Genomic DNA, 25,578 nt, shown 5'->3' on the forward strand with positions numbered 1-25,578 from the left:
ATCGCCCCTTGCATTACACCGCAGCCGTTTCAGGTTATTGAGGAGCATCACTGGCAGGAATTTTCAACCTACAAAATGAACTGGTTACAGCTTAAATACTTGCTGCAAAGAAGTGCGTATAAAAATACACAGAGGTTACATAACAGAGAATGATCTCTGTCAGAATAATACACTTTACCTTTACTGGATGCGCTTTTGCAACAGTCTTAAGTGTTTGACAACATATCGATGAGGGAGCAAAAATCAGCGTGGACAGACGCAAAAAACCCTGGAAAAAAACCTCAACACTGTAGGAGGTTGATTCACTCTCTCTGCGTTTCCTTCCCTCTTCCCTCCCTCACTCACCGACAGTGGCAAACATATTTTATGAGTCACGGCTGGAGCAGACGTCCTCTCTTTTTCTTGCCTTTAACATCAAGATATTTCTAACACCAACAACTCTGGCTTCCAGGAAAACTCCCTTTCCTCGTCTGGTACGACACCCCCTCCCCCTTGTCTACCCTCTCTCCCCCTCCTCCCTCTTTTTTATTTCCTCGTCCCCTTCCCCAGCCTCCCAACCATCTCTCCCTCTCTCTTTCTCCCCATCCCTCTCCTCTACTGCGGGTGTCTGGGTGGCTGTTTTTCCTCTGTCTCTTGCTCATGAAGGGCCGCACTAAGCTCCCTTCTCTCTGCCCGTGTGTGGTAGGTAAACGCACCTCTGTGTTTGTGTCGTTCTTCTCCTTCCATCTCTCTGTTGCTGCCTCTGTTTTGCATGTTAGCTCAAAGTCTGCTAATCGTTCAGGCAGGTTGAGGGGAGGTCTGTGTCTACATTTGTGGATATATTCATCTTACGTGCCTTTGATCTGAACCACCGTAAAGGATAAATCAGAAATATGTGGATGAGGATTTTCTGCCCTCCTTTTATGTGTGCTCTGGGTAGGTTTAATCATCTACTTTGGGTATTACGTATGAACATGGCCGAGCACATGTGTGTGTGTGTGTGTGTCAGTGAGCATGTTCAGAAATGCAGCAGAAGTAAAACTCTGGCAGACTTGTTGATTAAAGCATTACAGGTTTGTGTATGCAGTGATTTTATTCTACGTTAGAACTCGCTTAGTCTCAACACAATTCATCATAACTGATATGCTTGTGTGCCTTCGTCCTAAGGACCATAGGGCACAAGACCAGTGTCCAAGATGATGAAAAATCCTCCACTTTATAGGAAAATTCAATTCATTTTTCGGGGTTACAGCAAATGCTTTGGATCAGTTTAATTTAGGGACTCAGATTGGTGTGAGAGACAAATGGTTGAGCTTCCTTTCCGTGTCTAATGTATTGTTAGTCGGGTTATGTTGAATGCAGAATAAAAATGCAGTTGTTCATGTTGGTGAAAATTAAAACACAGAGCAGGAAGCCCAAAGATCCTCCAGCCCTAATTAGCTGCGATGTTGAGCATCTACTCTGGCTGCAGCTCCATAGCCAGAAAACAATGACAGGGTGTATGTTTATTAGTGTGTGTATGTGTGTGTGTGTGTGTGTGTTTGTTTGTTTGTGTCTCTTTGGCCAAACAGCTACTGCTTATCAGGGCTTTTGCAAAGTTAGACTGAATATTAATATGAAAGTAAGGAGAATCATCCTTTTCATGAAAACAAACCGTGTTAAAGTCAGTAAACAATATAAGAAAACCTCTTTTTATTTTCTTTGGCATAAGTCAAAGACCTGACTCTCTCTTCCAATTTAAGGAAGTTTACATCCACACCACAGAGCTTGTTAGAAATATTGTCCAGTTCGGTAAAACCAAGCGATTTTGTTTGATATGTAGTCGATGCTATTTGTGACAGCTGCATTTGTTGAGCAGCGTGAGGAATAATGACGTGCCTGTCAGGCCGTGCAACAGATCAAAGTAAGACAGCTAACAGGACAAGTCAGTATCACCTAACATGGTTTTACCACAAGCTGCAAACCTCAGAGCCACACCAGGAAGCCTTTAGAGTTTGGGATCAAAGAGTTACAAACACACCAGACAGAAGATTGACCTGTGATGAGTTCATAATCCGAGGTGTTTCTCATCTATTAAACACTCCAGGTCCTGGAGTTTAGCGATAATTTAGCTGATAATGGCTGCAGAAAGGTGAACGTGTTTATAGGAGCATCATGATCACACAACTTGAATAAGCCGCGCCTATATCCAGGGTCTCGCTGCACTGCCCTAACATGAAAGAAAAGGTGGATATCTGCTTCTTTAAAACAATCACTATTGTCTTGTACAGCACCAAGCCTGACGCCACTGCAACATCTGCCATGTTAAACTTTAATTTGGAAGTTAAACATGCAAGAAAGTCATCGTTAGAGAGGAAATGTTGTAAAAAGTGGGCCTATATTCTGCCATTTTTAGTGTGTAGCTTGCTAGCTTCGTGATAGTTGTTTCCTCTTGCAAGAGGAGGAGAATACGTTGGAAAAGTGCATGAAAAGTAGCATATTTAAACAGGTTTTTAAATACTGAAAACACCTGCCAAAGCAAGACACTTTAAACCTTTCCCATTCCCAGGAGTAGTCTATTTGTCCTCAATGCTCTGAGGGTTGCTTATTGGTCCAGTACACTATTACCTCCCAGGGGAAAGGACTGTATGACAACACAACAGGATAACATTACACTGGAGCCTATGTAGGACCACAGCTCCTGATAGTCATGGCTCTCCGATATAAATCGACTAGTTTACTACTTTTCACGAGATCCAGATGTTGGCCCCACAAAGCGTGAGCTGCCAGCTCCCTTGCAGCCAGGTAAAATCAGTCAGTCTCTGTTTTTTCTGTTCGTAAGTTGCTGCTGTCGGTTTCAGAGGTTCCACATGAGACGTTGTGGCAGCTAAACATTAGTTTCTGTTCTGCAGAGTCACTGGATGTCAGTGGGTTTTTAGACCAATGCAAAAATGGCTTTTGACTGAAGTACAGAAGTGAATGACCAAATGCTCCTTCTTCCCAAACAAAAGTGACCACAGCAACAGAAGTAGGACTAAACAGTGCAGTGAAACTGAGTCACTACCCTCAGGTCGACTCTGAAGAGAGAGAAAAAAGCCCAAACAAGCCAGAAGTGAAGACAGGAGCTCAGACAACCACCTAGGAAGAGGCTTCTGGGGTCTCTGGGTCATTAAAATCAATCATGCATTGACTATAAAGGATTTTAAGCCATAAGTGATGAATTAAGTGGGTTTTGTTTGGTTATATTTCCTCTCTTTAATTCAGGGTAACTGCAACTCCCTCATGGTTCATTTGATGTAGATGCAAACCCCCAGATTTTGTGGCTGAAAGTTCTTTGCTGCAATTAGGGTAACATCTGTTGATATTTATTGTAAAATCACATTTCAACACATTTAAATATCGGAAAACTGGTTCATAGTGAGACTTACATATTTTTTTAGTATTAACTGAGGGCGCCCATGCAACTACTACTAGCACGTGTCTTTGCTTTAATGGTCATTTTGGGAGCAGAATGCGAAATATGAGCTTGGCAGATAAGATAATGACTCACCTCTTAGTTGTAGCAACAAAATCAACGATATTTATCTTTTTGTCATTCATGATCAGGGGCCCAACTATCTACTTTCTGAGGGGTATGCAGACATTATGACCGGCATATATAATACTCACAAGAGTTCCTGATTATTTACTTATAGACGAAATCTATCCTCCTCTCTTTATGATAATCCACAGACATGTAGGGAGGCAGCGCAGCCAAGAGAAACGTAACAAAAAAGAAAGAATAGACTATTTGAAGTAAATTCATATGAATATATGTGATGAATGGCAGTGGTCCCAGCATTGAGCCCTTAGACAGTCCTACACTAATAGGTCTGAATAACTTAACATTGTAGGATTAACTGTGTCACAAGCTTCATGTAAACCTAGAAAAAGGGCTGCAAAGTGTTGCTTGTTGTCCAAGGATTCTATTAAATCATTCTTAGGCCAGAAATATACTTGCTTTTGATTATGGATACACGTGTTTACCCCGGCTGCCACTTTGTTTGGAGCATCCCTTGTGCGCATCCTCAACAATTAGCGCTACGCGCTTGCAAAGCTCATTTTGCGTAAGAAGGGTAAAAAAAAAAAAAGGTGTAAATTTAAGTTATTTTGTTCCATTTTTATTTTAACAAATTAACCCGGTAGCTGCATCTACCCAAAATTTTATTCAACCTGTTAGCGGAACTAGCGGAAATGTCCTTTTTCCGTTCCGCCGCTAATTCGACTGCGACTGAAATCGACCAGGCAGCGTTTTTCCAACCTTCTATTGCCCAGTCCTGGTGAGCCTGTGTGAATTGTAGTCTCAGTTTCCTGTTAGCTGACAGGAGCGGCATCCGGTGTGGTCACCAGCTGCTGCAGCCCATCTTCTTCACGGTTCCACGTGCTGCACGTTCAGATGTGGTATTCAGCCCGTCTGGCACCAATAACCATGCCACGTTCAAAGTCACTTAAATCCCCTTTCTTCCCCATCCTGATGCTCGGTTTGAACTTCAGCGAGTTGTCTCGACTTGTCTAAACTCTAGATCAGTGATACTCACTATTGTTTTCACAAGAGCCACATTGGCAGAGCAAAATCAAGGGAAGAGCCACTTTTACGACAACATACTAAAGTCCCCTTTTTCAAATTTGCATTTCTACATATAAAACATCCCACAAAAAAGAAACAACACAGCCAATACATTTTCAATTAAGACCACATCTACCTTAATACTGGGCTGAGCGGAACCTGGCATGCATGTCCTTGACTTTCTTCATGTTGTATTTGTAGTTTGTTGTTGTAATCATAGTGAGACATTCAAGATGAGCATGGTTTTTGTGCTGGTTTTTGCCCTTTTTCTAATTAAAAATCATCCATTGTGCCTGCATCTCGCGCTGGCTAAAGGAGCTAGCGACACGTGCTCTACGGTCAAGTGTGACGGTGGTTTAAGCGGGCTGCGTTGCCAGATTTAACAGTCCTCCCTTTAGGAAACACCATTAAGCCTTAATTAATACTTAATAAAAATACATAATACTACAAAAACACAAAATTAATTAAAAAAAAATACTTAATACTGTGCAGTATTCGCTGTATGTTTTTTGAAAAAATGTATTGTTATTGTTACCATATTGTTATAAGCTACTCTATGCCAGTGTGAACCACCAATTAAAGCTTGAGGAGCCACGCAATGAGTATCTCTAGATTGTTAGACAAAAGGGATGCTGATGTCCCAGCATGGTTATGTATTCATCAGGTCTGAAGTTCTGAAGATGGTGTTTGTGCTGCGGTGTAAAACTGGAATGATTTATCACTTTAAAGCCAAGTTGAATGGAAATATTAAAAAGTAACATAAAGTCTACTTTATGTTCTTGTATACTTATTTTGAATTTGATGTATTTTTAACAACTTTGTGAGGTAAAAGAGGTAAAAGAGGGCTGCACGGTGGTGTGGTGGTTAGCACCGTTGCCTCAGCAAAAAGGTTTCAGGTTCGATTCCCAGCTGGGGCCTTTCTGTGTGGAGTTTGCATGTTCTCCCCGTGTATGCGTGGGTTCTCTCCGGATTCTCCGGGTACTCCGGCTTCCTCCCACTGTCCAAAAACATGCCTGTTAGGTTAATTGGTGAAGCCAAATTGTCCCTAGGGTGTGAGTGTGAGCGCCCAGCCTTTGGGGAGCACGAGCCAGTGAACTAGGGCCGGATAAATGGTGAGGGTTGCCTCAGGAAGGGTGAATCGATGACGCGTGACCCCTGATAAAGGGAGAGGCCAAAAGAAGAAGAAGTATTGCTGTTAAAAGAAACGACTGGAAGAGTTTGGCTACGAGCCTGAAATCTCTTTCACCACATCACACGGTGGCGGCAGGTAATGGGTTAAAAATACATGCCGACACCACAAAAAATAAAACAAAAACAAGTGAATCAATTGGAAGCTTAGTTGTGCTGAACACACAGATTCTCTCCTATTTGGGAGGAATAAAACCTCCCAACACTCTCAGAGTGAGGAGGTAGGGATGGCAGAGCAGACCCAATACGAGACCTTCAACCAGGAGGGCCTGTTTTCATCCCTGAGTGGGTGGGGGTGTTATTCCACTGCCTCTTTCTTTTGTTCTTTCAGGCTGTTGTTGCTTTCATTTTCAGTGGCTAACATAACATTCAAAATGAGCAACATTAAACAGCATTTTCAGAATTGGTTGAGTGATCTTTTTTAAATTAATAAAGGTTCTAAATGATTTGTAAATTATTGCATTGTTTTTATTTACTAAAGCTTTCAAACTTTCTGTAGAAAGCTTATAACCCCCATAAAGCAGATAAATTCATTTAATTGCCATTTCATAAAGGAAGAATTCCTTTTATTGAGTTTTTCTTACTCTGCTTTCTGCAATTGTGATAATCACCCGCGCTGAATCGAACATTACTGACTGTGCTGTGTAATCACAGAAAAGCTTTTAATTACAAGTATTCGTAAGTGATTGTTAGGCATGCAGCTAACTTACTTCAGTCTGTCTGAATAATTAACATTGCACATTGAAATTATATTTAAAGAACAAATAAGTTTCCTGCACAGAGAGCTTTCTTGTACAGCTTCTCAAAGTGAACAAGCAAGACAATATTTTACTGGTTACTGTTAACAGCTTTGCTCAATAAGCAGTTCAAATCACAAATATAACGTATTATATTGTCAGATATGCATTAACTCACTTGGGGCAGCTCCTCTCAGTTATGTCAGTTATGTTTACTGCAAGTGACTCACATGAGCTATTTAAATGCAAATAGTGGGCAACCGAAGCATTAAAGCATACGGTCATATGTACCTGCACGGTTCCCCAGGTGGACCTGTTTTTTAGCATCTTTGTGGGCCGGACTGATGCCCCGCTGTGCTCCCATCTTGCCAAATCTATGAGTCTTTGAACTACTTTATCTGCTAAAAGATTGAATCATTGTTTGAATTTGTGATTGCAGAACTCAAGTCGGGCATAATAAGAATATGTCATAAAACTCCTCTCACAAGCACAACGCTTTATTTACCAGGTGTCAACAGCCCATAATGACAACTGCTTATTTATGCTTGAAAGTTGTCTGAAAGTCAGCACCAGAGGACGGATGAGCAGACACAATTAATCCTGCAGATGTGGTTGGAAATACAGATAAAGTCATCGATGATTTCTTTGAGCTTGTGTTTTTATGGACCAGAGTCAGTTTACGGCAAACATCTTTGATAGAAACAACTTTTCACGAGTTTTCTAAAGTCACCTTATGGCACCTTACTGGCAGCCTTCATTATAAGCTCATAGGCTGGCACTTCAAGCTTTAATTATTGTCTTCAGAGATAAAGCAATTCGTCCCAATGAAATTAAAAATACTTTGACACACGATGCATTGCTCACTACACGAACTCTGGAGAGTCCTGGTCATGATCCAGCAAGAAAGTCTGCAAAATCCAACAATGCACACTTATCTTCTCATTATAGGTTAAAATGCAGTCAGTTAACAAGGTGAAAAAAAAAACAAATTAGTTTGAATTAAACTGCAGTCCTAACTACCATCTACTGCTACCAGAATAGTACAGTTATGAATTATGAGTTATGAATCTTCCTGCTACAGTTGCCACAGTAACCACAGCAAGACTCTATAGAAACCCTACATGAAAGAAAGCCACAAGCTATATTGAATCACTACGTGGACAAAGCGTTTCATCGAGTCTTTCTTTAGCTAAAGCCGGCGTGATTGCTCAGATAAATTAGATCATGACTGATTCGGCCAAAGTTGTTACCGAACATATCGATTAGCATCTTCTTATGATTGTAATCCCTATGACTGAAATGCTTAAATGCAAATAAAATTAATTAAAGTAAACAAATGTTTACTGATAGACATCAAATGGCCATTTCAAATGGCACCATCTCTCATAACCTCAATCATTTCTGTGTGAAAATATGTTTTCTTTGGTTAGGAGAGAAAAGTTCAAGGTAAAAAATAACAAAAAATTGTGTAAAAACGTGAACATTCTTCTCAAATTTTAACACGCTTGTGTTTTACAGAGATAGTTGTGTGTTCACTGCATTTGTGACATTGAAATAAGGTCTGAAAGGAGATATCCACAGTTCAAACATCCATCCATCCATTTTCTATACCGCTGAATCCGTGGGTCGGGTTCGCGGGGGGGCTGGAGCCTATCCCAGCAGTCAATGGGCGAGAGGCGGGGTACACCCTGGACAGGCCGCCAGTCCATCACAGGGCCACACAGAGACAAACAAGACAAACAACCATACACGCGCTCACACTCACTCCTAAGGACAATTTTAGAGTCCAGTTCAAATATCGTTTATTGTAAATGCTAAAGAGTCCGCGAAACACACAAAAACAAGACTTATTAAGTTCTACAACGTAAACAGAGAATATTTCTTGCATCGTAATGCGATAAGAATTAATACAATCGCACTAATCTTGTTGCAAGATCCAGTTTCAGCCGAGCTTTAGCTGACACATTTGACTCCAGAACACTTTGGTATCCAGAGGAGTTCATAGTGGACTCAATGACTGCAAGGTGCCCAGGTGGCTGCAGAACAAGCCCAGATCATCAGCCCCCCATCCCCCACCAAACATGGTGCTTGAGGGCTATAGAGTCTGAGATGTTGCTCCTGGGTCTTTTTGCAGTTACTCTGGGCTTTGCATAGTCCGACCTTGAGGTGAACTTGCGGTCACATCCGTTTCTGGGAAGATTGACAGTGGTCTTAAATACTTCTTTTTTTTTAAACTTATGAATAATCTTTCCCACTATTGACTGATGGACTCCAAATTATTTGTAAATGCCCTTCCAGCCTATCCTAGTTCGGTGGGCAGCAACAACTGCTTCTCTAAGATCATTGCTGATGTCTTTCCTCCTTAACGTGCCATTAACACACACCTGAATGTTCCAGACCAGCAAAAACTTCTGCTTTTTAATTTTTTGGTGCACTTAGTTTTTAACACACCACATCTATATTTTTGGCTTAGTTTAGTTAAATAATGACATGTTGCAAAGGCTCATATATTGTTGTTCATCTGAGGTTGTATTTTGGCTGTAGATCCATATGCTGATCTGGATTATTGACCCTGAGGCACTACTTCCACTCAGACTTCTGCACAACACAAACTACACTTTTAGAATAAGTGGATGGACTTTGGGCCAATTTGAAAAATTAAAAAAGAATCAAAAGAAGCTCACAAATACATTTTGCAATGACTGTGTGCAACATCTGTGTGTAACAACAGGGTGGAATCTGATTTACTGCTAAATCAACCCCCTTTTTGTTAATTCAGTCAAGTAAACCAAATATTATAATGTTTTTTTTCACATGCATTGAGCAGAAATGCTCATATTTTCCTTGACATTTGTTAAATAATTTAACTGAGACATGATTTTAGAGGCTATGTGCATGAAAATATGATTCTTATGGTAAGAGTGTAGGGTTTGGGCATACAAAAGACAGCCTGTGTGGTAGCAAGGTTCTTAAAATATGATGCATGGAAAACTGTATTCTCTATATGATGGCTTATGCGGCAGAAGGTGACACTGGGGTAGCATGTTGAAGAGGTTAAAAGTGAGGGCCCATGATGGCTGCTTTAACAGAGACAGGCTGAGAGAAGGCTTTTTTCATTTTGTGGGTGGTTCTGGATCATGTAACGGACAGATTTTGGTACAGGTTGGAGCCTAAGTTGACAGACTGTAGTGGTACGTTGTCCACATTTTTCACACTCTGTGCACTTTTAAGTCTCAGATGGAGGACAGCTGACAAAGGCTTGCTTCACTATTGTTGTCTTTAATGTGGGAGGACGCACAGCAGAACCCATCTGTGATGGCCATGAAGAATCATACCAATAGTGACTGTGAACGGCAAAGAAAGACAATCATCTGTTAGCTTTCGTGAGAAGTGTGATTAGAGAAGATGTTTTTTTTATCCCATTTAAGGGCAGCGGAGCTAATAATGCCCCAAAGCTCAACTTAACTATCTATTTCCCGTTTCTGTCCGCTACAAAAAAAGAAAGACAAGTGCATTTGTGACGTTGCAACATGCACACCAAACTTCATACATAATGCAGCTCTCCCAGTCATTTCTGATGGTGATGATTCCATTTGGGGATGTAAAATTTACACAGCTGGCTGATTTTTGAAAGAGACAGAACAGGAATATCCAATGTGAAACATCACAGTTTGCATGTAGAGAAACAAATGAGTGCTGTTACAGCATCTGCTGCTGATCTGGGGCTATCACTCTCCAAAAGATCCAGCATATCCATATTTCATAATAATATTTCTTTGGTTACAGTAGTGGGAGGAAATAACCTTTTAACCAATTCAAGGGAAGGAGGAAACTATTTATGACCACGAACATGATATTTCTAGTTAATCTAGAGCAGTACAAGTTAAATCGATACAAAAATCAGATAATGCAGGTTCTGTGTAGGTGGGAATACGATAATTCTCACCTTTGGTGTTTTCCAAGTAGAGCTAAGGCGCTCTCAGGAGCCTCGGGAGACTCCCAGGTGTCTGTAGTTACACTATTTCAGTGTCAACTCTGCTGAGTGCCGGAGGTAACAGAATGCTGACGTCTTGAGACTTGTTGCGTAAGTGTGATAAACGTTTTGGTTTTTTTTCCCCCAATTCAAGGAAGATGTTTAGATTTTCTGGCTGTTTTGCTTTCTTTCTGTGGCAGCAGTTACTGTAAAAATGTCAGTGAATAGAATCACAGCAAAGCTCATCCAATGTCATCCTATTGTTCCTTTACAGTCATAATTTGAACTGTTATGTCATATAGTGTGCTCTAATCCAAATAAATATGGCTGGCGAAAGTGAAACGGGTGCTCAGAACTGTGTCCATTGAGTAATCTAATATAGTTATTCGCTGTTTACACTGTCCAGGAAGACGGAATAAGCCCAATCAGTGTCCATCAATGAACATGCAGGGTGATTAAGTCACTGTATCCAAAGGAGATCACTACTGTAGTGGTTGAACTGGGATCTAATTTCATGAGTATTAAGTTTTAGTGAGTTTGCAAAGGAATGTTTACCATGATTATGGATTTAATATGAACTCAAATCTTTTTGGTAAGTTACGCTGAGCTTACATGAGCTTCCCTGGTATGATGAGCATGACCAGTTAAATTGCATTTAGCCTGGTTAAAATGGAGGTTACATTTCTGTAATTCTATTTCTTCTTTTTTGTGGGAAAGAAACAACATTTAACCCTTCATTTTGGGCAGTTTCTTACTTTTTTACTGGTGCAGCAGATAAAAAGAATCAACTTAGATCATCTAAAACCACTGGCATACAGCACATTCAAATGCATATGTATTTATATATAGCATCAATGCACATTAAAGCCAAATTAAGCCAAATATTTGCATTTAGGTTGCATGAATAACCATGAATTAACCATCACTGATAGTAACAAGCTTAAAAAATGGCTACTGGAGTTAAAGGGAATGCTAAGACAACGCTACACGACACATCTGGCTCAATCCACTGGCTAGGTTTAGCACTAAGTTGCTTTTACAGAGCCAGTGCTTCCTAAAATCTCTTTTTTTTTTTTTCCTCAAAGAGACAAGAAGCTGTAAAATGAAACACTGATTTTATGTAGACAATTGCAAATGACAGAAACAGTCCTGTTGCAGACACAGTGACCAGAAATGTGCTGGTAAGTGGACTACTCGTAAGGTATCTGCCACCCCCTGCAGATGTTGTCATGGAAACACTCTTTTGGGGTAGTCTCTCTCTTGCTCTCTCTCTCTCTCATACAATGCAGCATTAGGATGTTAATGCTCCGCTCAGCACACAACAGTTCAGGTTTCCATGTGACTCCAACACTTACATAATGCTGGATTGGAGGGGAAAACCACTTACTGTAAATCAGAACTGTAGTTTTTACGGTATGTGTGGTGGTCAGAGATGTTACTCCATGTTACTCACAGGCTGAATACAGATATGTACATTTTTAATGTAGTTAAATAAACCCTTTTTTACTTAGACTGATCCTACTGTGTATGCAGGCTTGTTCTCCCATGTTTTTTACCAGATGTGCTCGTTTATAGACATGTTTTCTGTTATTTTAGAGAAGCTTAAAATGCTCTCAGAAGAAACCAACACTGCTCTACTTCACGTGGCGTTTAAATTTACGTGAAAAATCTGCTGATGTTTTCAGCACATTGCAGATTTCCCAGGATATCCCCCCCCCCCCCCAACCTTCTGGGAGGGTGCTGACATCAAAAGAAAACTCCCAGCAGGACACTGGTGTGTTAAGAACGGCCTCTGTATTCGATTTAATGCTGACATCACCCAAGAGCACTGAGCCCTGCGCCGCAGTCGGTCCTGAGATGAATGCACAATATTTAAATCTAGCCTACCTGGTGCTCTCACTCCACCCTGTGGGCTCAACATGGCAGCACAATCACAAACGGTAACAAAACACACTGAGCAAGGCCTTCCAGAGAAAACCAGAGCAAGACGGCGGTATATAAAGTTCAGTCTGATGGAGAATGTTTGTGTGCAGGAGGTCTCATCACTATGGCTCACCCAGCTGCTGGCTCCCACAAAGCCAATCATCATCATCATCATTTGTTTTAGCGGCAGAGATTTTATACTCAGCATTGGGAGAAAGGTTGGAAAGCAAAGACGTGCAGACTCGAACCTGGGCTGGCTGCAACGAGGACTTTAGCCTCCACACACGAGGTGACTGCCCCAGTAAGAAGCCTTTGAGGAGGAGAATCACTTTCTTCATGGGACATCAACAAGTTAAATTCACAAACACTAAAACTTAACCTAAAATCCTGTAGAACTAATGATAATTGATTGCAAAAAGAACATTTATGTTGGCAAAATAAATTAATACTGAAAGAAATACTGAAATACAATGATTTTCCAAAATAATTATGATCATTTATAGCCATTGTTCAGTGGTTTGCTTTGTGATTTTGAACAGCTAACCAGCAGCTGTATAATCTGTGTGTATGGGGGAAAAAAATAGAAAAAGCTTTCCACTGAACTCTTTCTAATTCTTCATAACTGTTTAAATGTATTCTTAAAGTATATTTCCTATGCAGCAGGCTTCTAAATTCTTTAAAAAATTCTTTAAAACATAAGAGCTGCATAGCAACTGTTACAGTGAAACAAGCTTATCAGATGAAGTGACACTCACAAACAGTCAGTGGGGTCACATGGCACTGAAAGGATCGGATTAAGGGCTAAATTACAATAAGACTGAGTTATTAAGTGCATGTAGACACCTTATTCTAACAAGAAATTGGATCGGATCGGATTAAGACTCCGAGATAACTCGGTTGAAAGTCAAATTAAACCTGCTTGTAGACGCTGAAGCACGTGGTGAATTAGACTTTGTGTTCTGCTCATGCTCCAGAATTTTTTCCCAGGGTCGTGACACGGAAGTCGGAAGAGACGATATTACTGTTGTCGCCGTCAGAAAGAAACAAACAACGCGATGGAGAATGCTCCGTTGTGCATCGCGTTTGTGCAACAAGCAGCTCATCACAGACCAAATGTAGAGGGACGTAGCTTCATCTTGCTCTTCATTCGCCATCTTTCTGCAATGCCTGAGTTTGTTGTTGTTGTTGGTGGTGAAGAGGTCAACAGGAAGTGGCTCTATTAGCATTAGTTGAAATGGGTACAGCGCCACCTATCATACCGGGGTATGACACGCTTTGTGCCTATGATCCGATTCATTCTCCGCCATATATCCAAGGATAATTACCCTTGCTCAACTCATTCTTTAATTTAGCCAATAATCCGATCCTTTCAGTGCCATCTGACCCCACTGAGGGAGATCGTCCCTTTCCAGCTTGTTATTTCAGTTCACAGTCTATCAGTAAGTGTAAGGCTGAATGTGTTTATTTTACATGTAGATCATTCATTTTTGCCCTTATTTGTTGCTGTGAATGAATTCTGCACATATCTGACTGTGGGGTTAGTTACACAATGCTGCAAGATACCGAAAATGACGAATAATGAGTCAGCCAGTGACCCTGACATGAAGACATTTTGCACCCCCTCCTCACTAACAGATTTCAGGACCTCAGACAGCTCCAGCAGCGTTTTTCCAACCATCCAACAGGGGGCGCAGTGATCACACGGTTCCATGTGGTGGAGAGCGTGCAAAGCTTTGCAGCTTCCGCTGCTTTTAATGTAATGTTTGTTTTGTTTGAGACATTTCTTTCTGTTTGTGCAGTCTCACTGAATAATTGGCAACCTTTCTCTCTTTGGGTGCAAACTTTACGGGGCAGCCTCGCACAGATCGCGGGGTAACAGAGAACCGGAGACTGTGCAAATTGTGGATGATGCTGCCGGTGTTAAACCCGAGGACAGCGTGGCAGTGTACAGACAGATTCAGCGTGGAAAAAAATAAAATAATTCTGTTCTGAAGTTAAATAATAACACATAGAGTGGATCTGAGAATCGCTTCCACTACGGTCACATTTCAAAGCCGGCCTATTAACAGGCACACAGACCCCCTCCTCCCACTCCCACGATCCTCAGCTTCCGCGGCTCGCGTCTAATTGCATCGTGGTTCTGAGTGAGTGTGGCGGCGGACCGACGAGCTTTGCTCTGTGCTGTCTGCCCGGTGCGAGGCTCTGGACTGATGTCTCTGCCCATCAGGAATCTGAAGTGTCTGTCGCCGGTCATGTGCCAGTGTAAGGTCATCTGCAGCAACCGGACGCTGTCGCTTATGTTCGGGTGCAAGGTAAGCTTTGTGGCGGAGGCAGATGCGACTCTAATCTAAAAGCAAATTTAGCAAAGTGCGAGTATAGAAGAAAAAAAAGAGAAGAGAAGAGGGCCTCTGGAGGGAATCGCTGCTTAGGTTTGTTCCAGTTTTTGGTAATATTGCCTTTGTCTGGGGTTGATTAGCCCATGGCTCATTTGAACCGCGGTTTTCTCCTGTTTTTGTAATTAATGACCCGCAGAGATCTCATCCACCTTCCTCTGCTGTCCATGTGTTGCAGGTGCCGTCGGATTTATAACGCATTACCTTTAAATAGCGAAGTCGGGTGTTCAGTGCTTTCGATTTAAACACAGCAGGCTCCCTCATCCTTGGCAGGCATGGCTGTGTTCAGTGGGAGCGATTCTTTACTATTAATGTTTACCACAAGCAACATTGGTCGCTATCAGATTCCTCCTCCTTATCTGCTCACAGCAGAGCTAAGAATACCACAGGTTTGCTTTTTTTTTTCTACTTTGAACCAAGCAAATCAAACTGCATGGAATGGTTTTGACCTTGGGGAATGCACTTTATTGTTCAGGGCCACTTAAATATCATTCATCATCAGAGAAACCAGAGGCTTTATCCCATTTTGAAATTAGGGGACGTGAATTGTGCCCCGCTGGTTTCCTGTATCAGCTGAATCAGAACCAAGCTGTCAGCTGCTTATCAGCAAAAAAACAGGCTTTTTATGATAAGCTGTGTGTTTTGTGTGTGGTTGTGGTCCGTCATGATGAGATTGGCTGTTCATTCACTGTTTGTCCATCACATCCCGGATTTTTCCCTCCCTCCCCCTCAGCTTCAGGTGATTCCACCATGGCAGCCAGCTCAGAGTTTCCCTCCACATGGCACTCTAGTCTGTTTGCACTCAAAAGCCAAATTTGATCACAGTGGTAATCTCTGGCTAGAAATCCCTACACCTGCCAAAATGATGCGTTCAGCACACGTATACGGGGCTCCAGCTAATTTGGTTGTAGATTCAGGTCGCAACATTTTTGGTTTGTGTCCAATTTTGTTGCTCCACCCTGCTTTACTTCCTGCATTTGATCGGCTATGTATTAAATACGAAACAGCTGGACATCTTTGAGGCGTGTTTTCTGTATTTGAGAGAAACAGCTTGTACAGTTGAAAGGGGGTGTTTGCTTTCTATGTTTCTGAGACGGCGGTCCTGCTGTGCTCAGTATTCAGTGTTACGAGCAGAGATTGTTCCATGCTTCCCGTGCACCGCCCCTCCCTGCCTACCATATTCCTCACTATTTTAATCTGAGACACTTCATTGTGGGAAAACATATCAGAATTTAAGCTCCTTCTAAAAGTCGTCCTGACACACCACTGGAATATAACTCCACGCTATATTTATTCTGTAATAAGAATTAACCTTCCCTGCCTCTTACAACATCTGTACCACTCTGTGATGCTACAGTTATGTCCAGATTAGCCTCTGCATTGTTCTTTCTTTGCACACAGCTTCATGTAGCCCGACAGCTTGTGTTCAGTCGCTCGCAGTCTGATGGGAAGTTGTTATTGGTACTATTTCATTTCGACAGTGTACTTTTAACACACCTCTGCTGCATGTCCCGCCTCTCTGTATATCACTGGCTTTTTGCTCCAGGTCTTATTATTCTCTGGAGGACTTTGCTTACTAAACTATTATGTTACGAGAGCTCCAGCACGCCCGGTTATTTCCCCAGGTCATTGTCAAAGGTATTGTATTTGCATAACCTTTGTTGTTGAAGAAAGCCCAGCACAATTCCACTTTGGCATCTTAAATTGAAAATCTTAATTAAAGAATCTCTTAATGTGTTTGTAAGCATTCATCAGTGCTTTAATGTGTGCTTTATGCTTAACGCACATCGACGGCTTCGCAGCATTTAATCAGAACAGCTTGCCTTGCTGGAGTTTGTCTTCAGGCTATGATTCAGTGCAGTATTTACACTGAAGGCCGTGCAACATGGAACCGTGTCCAAAGGAAAGTGAGTATTCATGTATTGAATGATTTAGGACTCAGGGATCAGGGTGCCCTCATCTCAATATTGAGATCGATAATCACCTCATCCCAAGAATCAATTCTTACTGTATACAGACGAGGAAAAAACAGCCTGCTGTCAGTCATCGCCAGCTGGCCAATGAGATGGTTGAAAATAGCAAGTATCAGAAGGTGCTTGTATTCCTTTGTTTATCTGGGGGATCGGTTGCAGAATTCCCCTCCGCTGAACCTCAGAACTGCTGCAACAACAATACGAAGTGGCCGGGATTTACTAATGCTCTTTAACGTTAAACCATTTATGGTCCATACTACCTTAATTACATTTTCTTCTCTGCTTATCTGCACCTAAGAGCAAAAGATGTGCAGGTTATAGCTGTAAGTAAGAGATTCGCGTTACAAAAAACTTGCCACATTACAGTAATGGCCCTCACTGTATCTATCAAGGCTACGAGAAAACAGATGCAAGTTATAAGGAGCTGTACGTCTTTCCTGTGGCATTACAGAGCAAACCATATGGATTCATTTAAAGATCTCCACACCACTGCAACATGAAGAACTGAGCACATCGGAGCCACAGAAATGGCGGTGACCATTATCTTTGTTACAGATAGTGGTCAATAGTGGACTGGCTGTTAATTGTCTTTTCTTGTCAGATGCAGAGTGGAGCATAATATATCAAGAAGTCACCTCAGTAGGCATTTGGCACACAGATGTGCATGATCAACTTCTGAAATTTAATCAATTCTCAGCTTCAGTCAAGTGCAAACAGAGTCACGGTTACTTACCCTCCAGGTCTTGGTTGTTCATAAGAAGCGAAACACAGAAATGAGCTCTAAGTCGGTATTTCTCTCCATGAGCCAAACACCAGTATCAGCCATAAAATATATTCATTTTCAATTATAAAACTATCTGATTCTGCTGTGATGCCTGAGAGATTTATGATTCACCTTTTTAATTGCGAGTCAAGATGATTAGAAGATGATATTTACTTAAAATACAACCCTCAGCCCTTTGCATCTGAAAGGCTCTGTTTGCAAGCAAGGCTGACGATCATTTGATATGATGGAATACCCTCTGCTGCTGCTGCATGTTCATTTCTTAGAAACCATTAAACAGTCTCGCAGCACTGGGCAAGAAATGGCTTCTGCTTGCTTGATTGTGTTTGCAGATAAAAACAGACGCCTGGTGAGGATTGACACTGCAATCCCCCCACTACATGTGCAACATACATAAAAATGAATGTAGTCAGCATAAAAATGGTGTGTGCATGCTTCAGATGACGGAGGGGGAGGGGATGGAATGATGGCGGCCGCTGGGCTTCGGCTGAGGTTGCACCTGAACTTCAAATTCCCTCATTCCTTCCCTTACGCATTCATTCATTCATTCCGTCATTCAAACATCAAACAAATCTCTTTTGGTTTTGACACATTATGAAGTAAAGCCTTCAATCAGGCTAAAGTTTTCCGTCTGCTGCTACAGTTAAGCATCACATTTAAAGGTGGTGGTGTTTTTAAGCCCTCAGTGATCTTAAACTCGTCAGCTTTAGGCTCCAGGAGTGTGTCTTCGTCACATATTCTGCATCTTTTCTTCCCACTTAACCAAACTTCATGTTTCCCTTGTGTCTGGGCCAACTGGTGTGTTATTCTTCACCTCCTCTGAATTGATATGATAGTCTATTTCAGGTGATTTGGCATTTTCTAAAAATGTTAAAAGTATAAAGTTCCTGTGAAAAAGCGGCTCCAGACACATGAGATGGATGGAAACTTTCCGCCCCCCCCTCCCCCCCTCCCGACAACCCTCAGCAGGAGAACAACAGCCAAGCACCCACTAAGTAACCATTTACTGTATCTATGACTCTAATCTGGTTATTAAATTTGAGGATGATGCATCTGTGGGTCTCTTATCATTGATGAGTCATCCCACAGAAAGGGGATTGAGAATGTCATTAAGATAAGAAGAACATAAATGAACAAATGGCTCTGTAAGCTTGAAATGCAAGGACACACAGAACGGGACTGTGCACCGAGCAGAAGAAAAATAAACCGGTTTATTTATTCTTCATGACTTTTTATGTTAAATAAAACAAGCCTTCTGGTGCAGAGGAAAGCCCAACGACGGAGAGAAAGTCTGGGACACTAATAAGTTTCAGAAAATATGCTGTTGCAGGTCGTTTTTCAAAGTTTTTAGTTAGGCATCTTTCATACAGTAAGATGAGCACCAACACCAGCTCCCTGTAGGACGGATGCGGTCCAGGTGCGGCTCAGTAGGAAACATCTTCACTGTGCAGTCCAGGAGCCTCTTTTGGATACTTGCACACAGATATCGTGCACAGAGGAGCTCTTTCTATTTTTTTTTTTTATCTTTGTTTCATTTGGCACGTACTTTGTACATATTTTTTAAGGAACGCTATCCCTTATCAACTATTTGTGCAAAAGCTTTGTGTTTGCTCCTGAATTCCAGCGCTGCGAAGAGATGAATGACTCCGCCTGAAAGACGACTTAAATTTGGGTGAAGATGGTGAATCTAGACCGTCTCCATGGGGGGATAAAGCAGCTCTTCTTTGTTGTAGCTCCTTTTTTAGATTCAGGCGAGATGCAGTCTTACATTAACATCCTGCTGCAGCTTTAAGCCTTCTGCCCCATGGTAAATGTAAAGTCTGTTGTTATTGTTGAAGTGAACATAGCTACAGGGTACCAACACTTGTCAAAGTGTTGTGCCAAGACACCTTGGAGAAAAGCCTAAGGTTACCGCTGGCAGTGGATGGGTGAATTCTTCTGTTTTCTGAGGCTTACATATATACGTGAAATAAACAGCTACACTGGTAGGTGTTGGCTGGCACCATCAATTGTGAAACTGCGAATGATATGAAAGCTGTGCTTGAGGTTTATCACTTGTGAAGACACTTCCAAGTGAAAATCAACTGAGAAGGCAACAATGATTGCATTTTGATGGATTGTCATGGGAAAACGGAAGCTGAGATGACCGAGAAAGACAAACATTATTTTTTACTTCTATGATCGATCAAAGTTACAGTGACAGAAAATGTTTCATTTAGCATTTCCTATTACTTTGCTCGTATGTCATCAGTCTGGCTTTAAAGGCTGGTTTATAGGTTACAGTGGGTTGGTGCAAGGCTTTGCTCACTCACATCCAGCAGGTGTTCTGGCCTACATATTTTATGTGTTAGGATATTTCATGTGTCACTTCTGCACCTGTGCTGATAGAAGAGCTAATTCTTAAGCCTCGGCTACCGTTAAAACAGGTGAGGGGAAGAAGCGTACCGTGAAAGTATCTTGTTTACCAAAAATGTGTCTCAGTGAATCTTAATTGTAGCGACTGGGGAGTATGTCATTACAAAATAAGCATGAGGAAAGCTCAAAGGTAAAATATAGGCTAGATTATCTGCCGCAAGAGCTTTTATGCTTTAAGACAAATGCTGTTGGCGTATTTTTGGATTATTATTCAAATAAGATGTCTGCTTGGAAACGAGGTGCAATTAGCGGCTGCCCGAGTAAGAGAATAGTAATATAACAAGTCTTTGTCTATGTTGTTCCTTTAAGAAACTGATTAAATTCAAACACGTTTGCCTCTCTGGGTTTATTTGATGAGATGGATTGTGCTGCACATGACTAAATTCCAGCATGCAGTTCATACTTACAGCTCTGCAAAATGTCTCAAAGATTTAGCACCCAGCATGAAATGCCTCTGGGTTATTCTTTGGAGCATTACAGAAAAAAAAATAAAGGATTTATCATCATTAAAGCAGATGTAAGCTGATGAGCTTTCAAAAGCTCAAATTCTGAGGATTTGCTACCTTTAATCTACACCTGATGGGCCTCTCGCGGTTCCCGTAACATCATAGATGCCAACCGCATTTCCAGTCTGAGGTTCTCGGAAAATTTACGCCTGAGAGATGGTTTGCTTTTATTGCATTATCCAAAGGAAGAGTTATTAAAAATGTTAATCTATGTCCATGAATCACAAACGTAAATGATGGTCGATAGAATTTGATAATTTGGTCCACATTAACTGGTCATTTTACCATTAAGGGAACATCTGATGCAGCTGCACACTTTGCAGTACTTAATACTGTACAAGACAGCCTCCTGCAAATTGATGAGGCCCTCGTTATAATGACCTATGCAACAGAGTAATTTCTCAGAGACGTAGTGGATTCTTTGCCTTATGATCTACTGATGCAATAAAACTCGAGGAACTCGGGGGAATTTGTTGCAAAGGTAATTTTTTTGGACTGCTTCTCCTACAGTTAGAAACAGCTTAGTTGCAGCACCTGGTGCTTGTGATAAAATTTACCCAGGAAAAATAATTTAAGTGACATGCTGTCCAATTATCTTCATTAAAACAGATGATGCTATTTTGATTTTGCATGTATTTATATATTTTCACTAATCCTACAGTGGATGAAAAAGGAAAACTAATGATTTACACTTAACACCACTAACTGGGGATGCACCGATCCGCTTTTTTCACCTCCGATACCGATATCTGAGGTTTAGTATCTGCCGATACCGATATCTGAGGTTCAGTATCGGCCGATGCCGATCCGATATCGATACAAAACAACAGCGCGGGATTATGGTAACAAACGGTAAGTTTCATTGTGTGGAAAAGACTGGGATTATTCTTTTGTGCAAGGCAACATCAGACTTGACTTAACCATTTATTTCCTATTTTAAAAAAACAAAACAAATAAACAGATATAAATGTACTGAATTACTTATTTATTTAATAAATGTGCACCAGTAAATCAATCTTAACCATAAAAATATAACAAGTGTAACTGGTTCAGTCAGTGCAATTAGGGATTCAAAATCCAGTGAAAAACAAAAATAAATATTAAATAATAAAGGAGCTGAAATTGAGAAAAAAACAATAGCTTCTCGAGGTTGGTTGGTAGACTTTCACAATAAATAGCAACCAGCTCTTTATATAGTTTAGTGTAAATGGGAATTAAACATCCATTACAAAAGCATCTGAACAGAACAATAGCTTCTCTGGCTTGGTAAAAAAAAAAAAAATACGGTATTCAGATTACAATTCTGCTGCCATAATGCTGGACAGGACAAGGGAAAAAAAAAGAAAAAAGATCGGCCGATACCCAATCTAGAATTTTCTTTAATATTGGTACTGATACCGATACAAATTTCGCATCGGTGCATCCCTACCACTAACTAGGGATGCAGCGATACCACTTTTTGTTCAAACCGATACGATACGATACTTGGATCTGAGTACTTGCCGATACCGAGTACCGATGCGATACTTCTACTACAAAAAAAGCAATGAATTGGAAGATAGGTTTCGGTTTCACTAGCCTAACTACACTGTTCCTGATTAGCTCGACATCTCCCAGAGCCGCCAATCTAAAAAAATACAACAAAAATGACAAGCCACCCTCTGATCACGGTCTTCATGCAGTAAATTGGTATCGGTTCATGGTATCGGTTAACTTTAACGAGTACGAGTATATTAGAATCCCTACCCCTAACTCTTGTTATGTTTGCCTTACATATAAAATACTGGATACCAATCTATTTAGTGAAATATTTTCTGGGTTACATGAGACCGAGGCAAAGCAAAGTGCATTGTGTGACTATGTTAAGTTCATAAATATTACTGCAGGCTCAGAGAAACATTTGTCTCAAACAACTCAATTTTCAGAAAAGGCACATTAAAGTATTCAGATGGAGTACGCAGAAATGTCACAGCTCGGAAAGAATTGAGGTCATACAAAACATATTACCAGCTAAATGTAATTATATGCTTGGTGCTGTGTAATGAATTTGTTTTAGACATTAGTAGAAGTCTGAGAAATTGCGTTTTAATTGATTAAACTCAGGTCACCCACCTTTGGCACAAAACTGGCATGCAAGACAAAGCTAGTTTCTTACACTCGTGCAAATATTATGAGGTGTGCCTGATTCAAATACGGATATATCAGATTAAAACAGTGCTGCTCTTTTAAAAAGGCATTTAGCCGTAGCATTCAGAAAGTATTTTATAATGAGTCAGAGTGTGTGAAATTGTGTAAAAAGCCTCAGGCATAAACTGGAAAAAGACAACTTCTGCTCTACAGCAGCTCTAGCAAAAGTACATTTTTTTTTTTGGTACTCGGGATTGAGAACTGCCTGCTTTCATCTTCACCGGCCAATCAGGGACTGATATCAGGAACAGCAGGTAAATATAGTCATGAGTGGCTAACCAGCTTGTGAACTTCAAAATGTACCTCTCAGTCATGTTGGCGCTGTAGTGCAGTTACAATACGATGTTGCATTTAGTCATTATTTAGTGTCATTTGTACCTAAAAGCTTCTGAAGCATCACACTTCCTTAAAGCCTTCTCCAGAAGGACGCTTTGTTACATGAATTGAATGTCACATCCCCCACCAGTAGGACAGAAGGCAGCATGGCAGCATGGCAGCAAGACTGTTGGTCATGCAGGAAAATAGGAGGCAGTGGACACCAAAGAGCTCAGGGATACTTTCAGCAGTGATTTGTTAACCGTACTCATATTTCCAGGTTCCAGATTGATGTTTTCTATTTCTTAATGCAAATCCTATTATATAGATTGAGTTTAAGGTTCATTAATCAGAATTAAACAGCATGTATGTAGTTGGTGATATACACTTCTGCGTATTAACCTTTAATTTAAGACCAGTGGCATCAACAACTATTCATTTTCTTTCTGCTCTTCTCCCTGCTGCTGTTTTCTCTTTCTCTTTACCGATGGTCTCACTTTTTCATATTTACCCATCCCCCCCTTACTTTTTTCCTCTATCTTCATCTCTATTTCACTCCCGCTTCTTCTTGCTGTCTCAGTGTAATGTGATCCAGGACCGATGCTGCCAGCCCCAACTGTGGCACTGCAATCTCTGCTCTGCTCTGCTCTGGTTGCTAGGCAGCCTGTCTGAGAGACGGGGCTCGGTGATGCACCTCCCCTCTTCCCGTCTGTCTCCCTAAAAAAACTAAAGAGTGAGGGTGGCAGGTTTTTGGCTGTCAAGCCCACCAGCCAATCTTCTGAGGATCCATCCAAATTTCTCTCTTTTCGGAACGAGCTGCTTCACATCTGCAGTGCAGCACAGTAGTGCATTGTGAGCCTGGGGGGCTTTGGGGGAAGGGGTAGCAAATTTGTAGAAAACACAAGCTCTGAGCCACAGGACGGCATGGCAGATCTCCACTGTGATGCTGCCCACCTTCTCTTGTGTGATTGTGATGGAAAATGCTGTATGCAGATTTGGTGTCATCACGCCTAGAATGAAACCTGCCATGTGTGGTTAAAACAGTGGGCTGCTGGCAGGTTGCCCAGGTGTGGGATATCAGTAGGGGAGTGAGGTTACTGGGAAGAAGCTGCATGATCTGCTACTTTAGAACCATTATGAATCACCGCTCTAGTTGTTCCATGTGGCTGTGGGGGACGTTAACTTTGCAATTCAAAATGGCAACATTTTGAGGCCTTTGTTTCTATGATTACGCTGCTTTGCACTTGTAGGCGTCATACGTGCTATATACCAGACGTGCCTATAGATTGCCCACATTTGGCTGGACAGGCCAATCTGCTTCGTATGTTGAGTAAGATGGGGGCGTGTGATTTACAAGGAATGTCTGAAATAGGCCAAACACTATTGAAAGGCCTTCAATTAGGATTTTTCATCATTCATGGGCACAAACACTTGGTATTTTTTTTAAAAACGGGGTGTCTCCATCTTCCATTCCTTAAAAAAATTAAAATAAATCACATCCACAGCATGTCTCATTCATACAGAAATGCAAAATACAACCAGAACACCACAAGATCCACATGTGCTAAAGGCAAAAGAGGAAAAGTCTGACAAATTTGCTTGACTGACGCACCAACAGCTGATTTCATCATTTTTGTCTCAGTGTACAGGCAAAGCAGGCCACTATAAAATCTTTTCTTTTGGCAACTACAGGTCCAATTTAGCCTTGTCTGAAGCTTGGGAGAGTGGTGGCTGGTTCTGTGCTGGATTATGTAGCAACGAGCTCTGTGGTGCATTCTTATATTGCGCTATTTACTGGGCTCCCAAAATCTACTACTGACAGATTACAGCTTGTTCAGAATGCTGCTGCTAGAATCCTAACCCGCACTAAAAAGAGAGAACACATCACACCTGTTCTAGCTTCACTACACTGGCTCCCTGTGTCTTTTAGAATAGATTTTAAGATTCTCTTACTGGTTTTTAAATCTCTGAATAGATTAGCACCTCCGTACATTTCAGAACTACTCACAGAATATGTTCCAAATCGAGCTCTAAGATCATCAGGTGCTACTTTATTAAGTGTTCCTAGGATGAAATATAAAAAGACTGGTGAAGCTGCTTTCTGTTTTTATGCACCAAAAATCTGGAACTATCTACCAGTGTATATTCGTCAGGCAACAGATATTACAAACTTTAAAAAGCAGCTAAAAACACATCTATACACCCTCGCCTTCTACTAGTTTTATGGATTTTATTATTATTATTATTATTATTACTATTTGTATATTGCATTTGTTGTTTATTGGTAAATTAAATTTTCTATCTTTAGAAAAGGGAAATTTGGTGTATGTTCTGACATCAGACTAAGGAGGAGTAATGGCGCACAATCTGATGTTGCAAGCCACAAAATAACATAGTCATAGTCAGTAAATAATATAAGGTTGCAGTAGGGCTGAGCAATTTTATCGATACTGCGATATATATCGATATTTTGTTTCCCGATAAAGTATCGATTGTTCGGCCACGAGTATCGATTTATTATTTTTTTTATTTATTTTAAAGCAAACTTTATTGAAAAGTCAGACGTTACAATTAGTGAAAACACAGAACATTAATATAATACAATACAATGCCAGGGGGT

At 41.0% G+C, this 25,578-nt stretch overlaps 1 protein-coding gene across 3 annotated transcripts in view; it reads left to right on the top strand.

Moving 5' to 3' along the window:
• Positions 1–25,578, top strand: part of dlg4a (discs, large homolog 4a (Drosophila)) — an 83,719-nt gene that overhangs the window by 13,651 nt on the left and 44,490 nt on the right. Inside the window, exon 1 of one of the 3 annotated variants that reach the window (XM_075487762.1) lies at positions 491–681. The exons of 1 other annotated variant lie outside the window; for it this stretch is intronic. In XM_075487762.1, the coding sequence (XP_075343877.1) occupies positions 640–681 (42 nt within the window). In that variant the 5' untranslated portion in view covers positions 491–639. Of the gene's footprint in view, positions 1–490; positions 682–14,595; positions 14,698–25,578 lie in introns of those variants that run through there. One more of the 3 variants, XM_075487761.1, reaches the window with a different exon arrangement.

The sequence above is a fragment of the Odontesthes bonariensis genome, chromosome 16 (genome assembly GCF_027942865.1).
Source record: "Odontesthes bonariensis isolate fOdoBon6 chromosome 16, fOdoBon6.hap1, whole genome shotgun sequence".
Taxonomy (NCBI): domain Eukaryota; kingdom Metazoa; phylum Chordata; class Actinopteri; order Atheriniformes; family Atherinopsidae; genus Odontesthes; species Odontesthes bonariensis.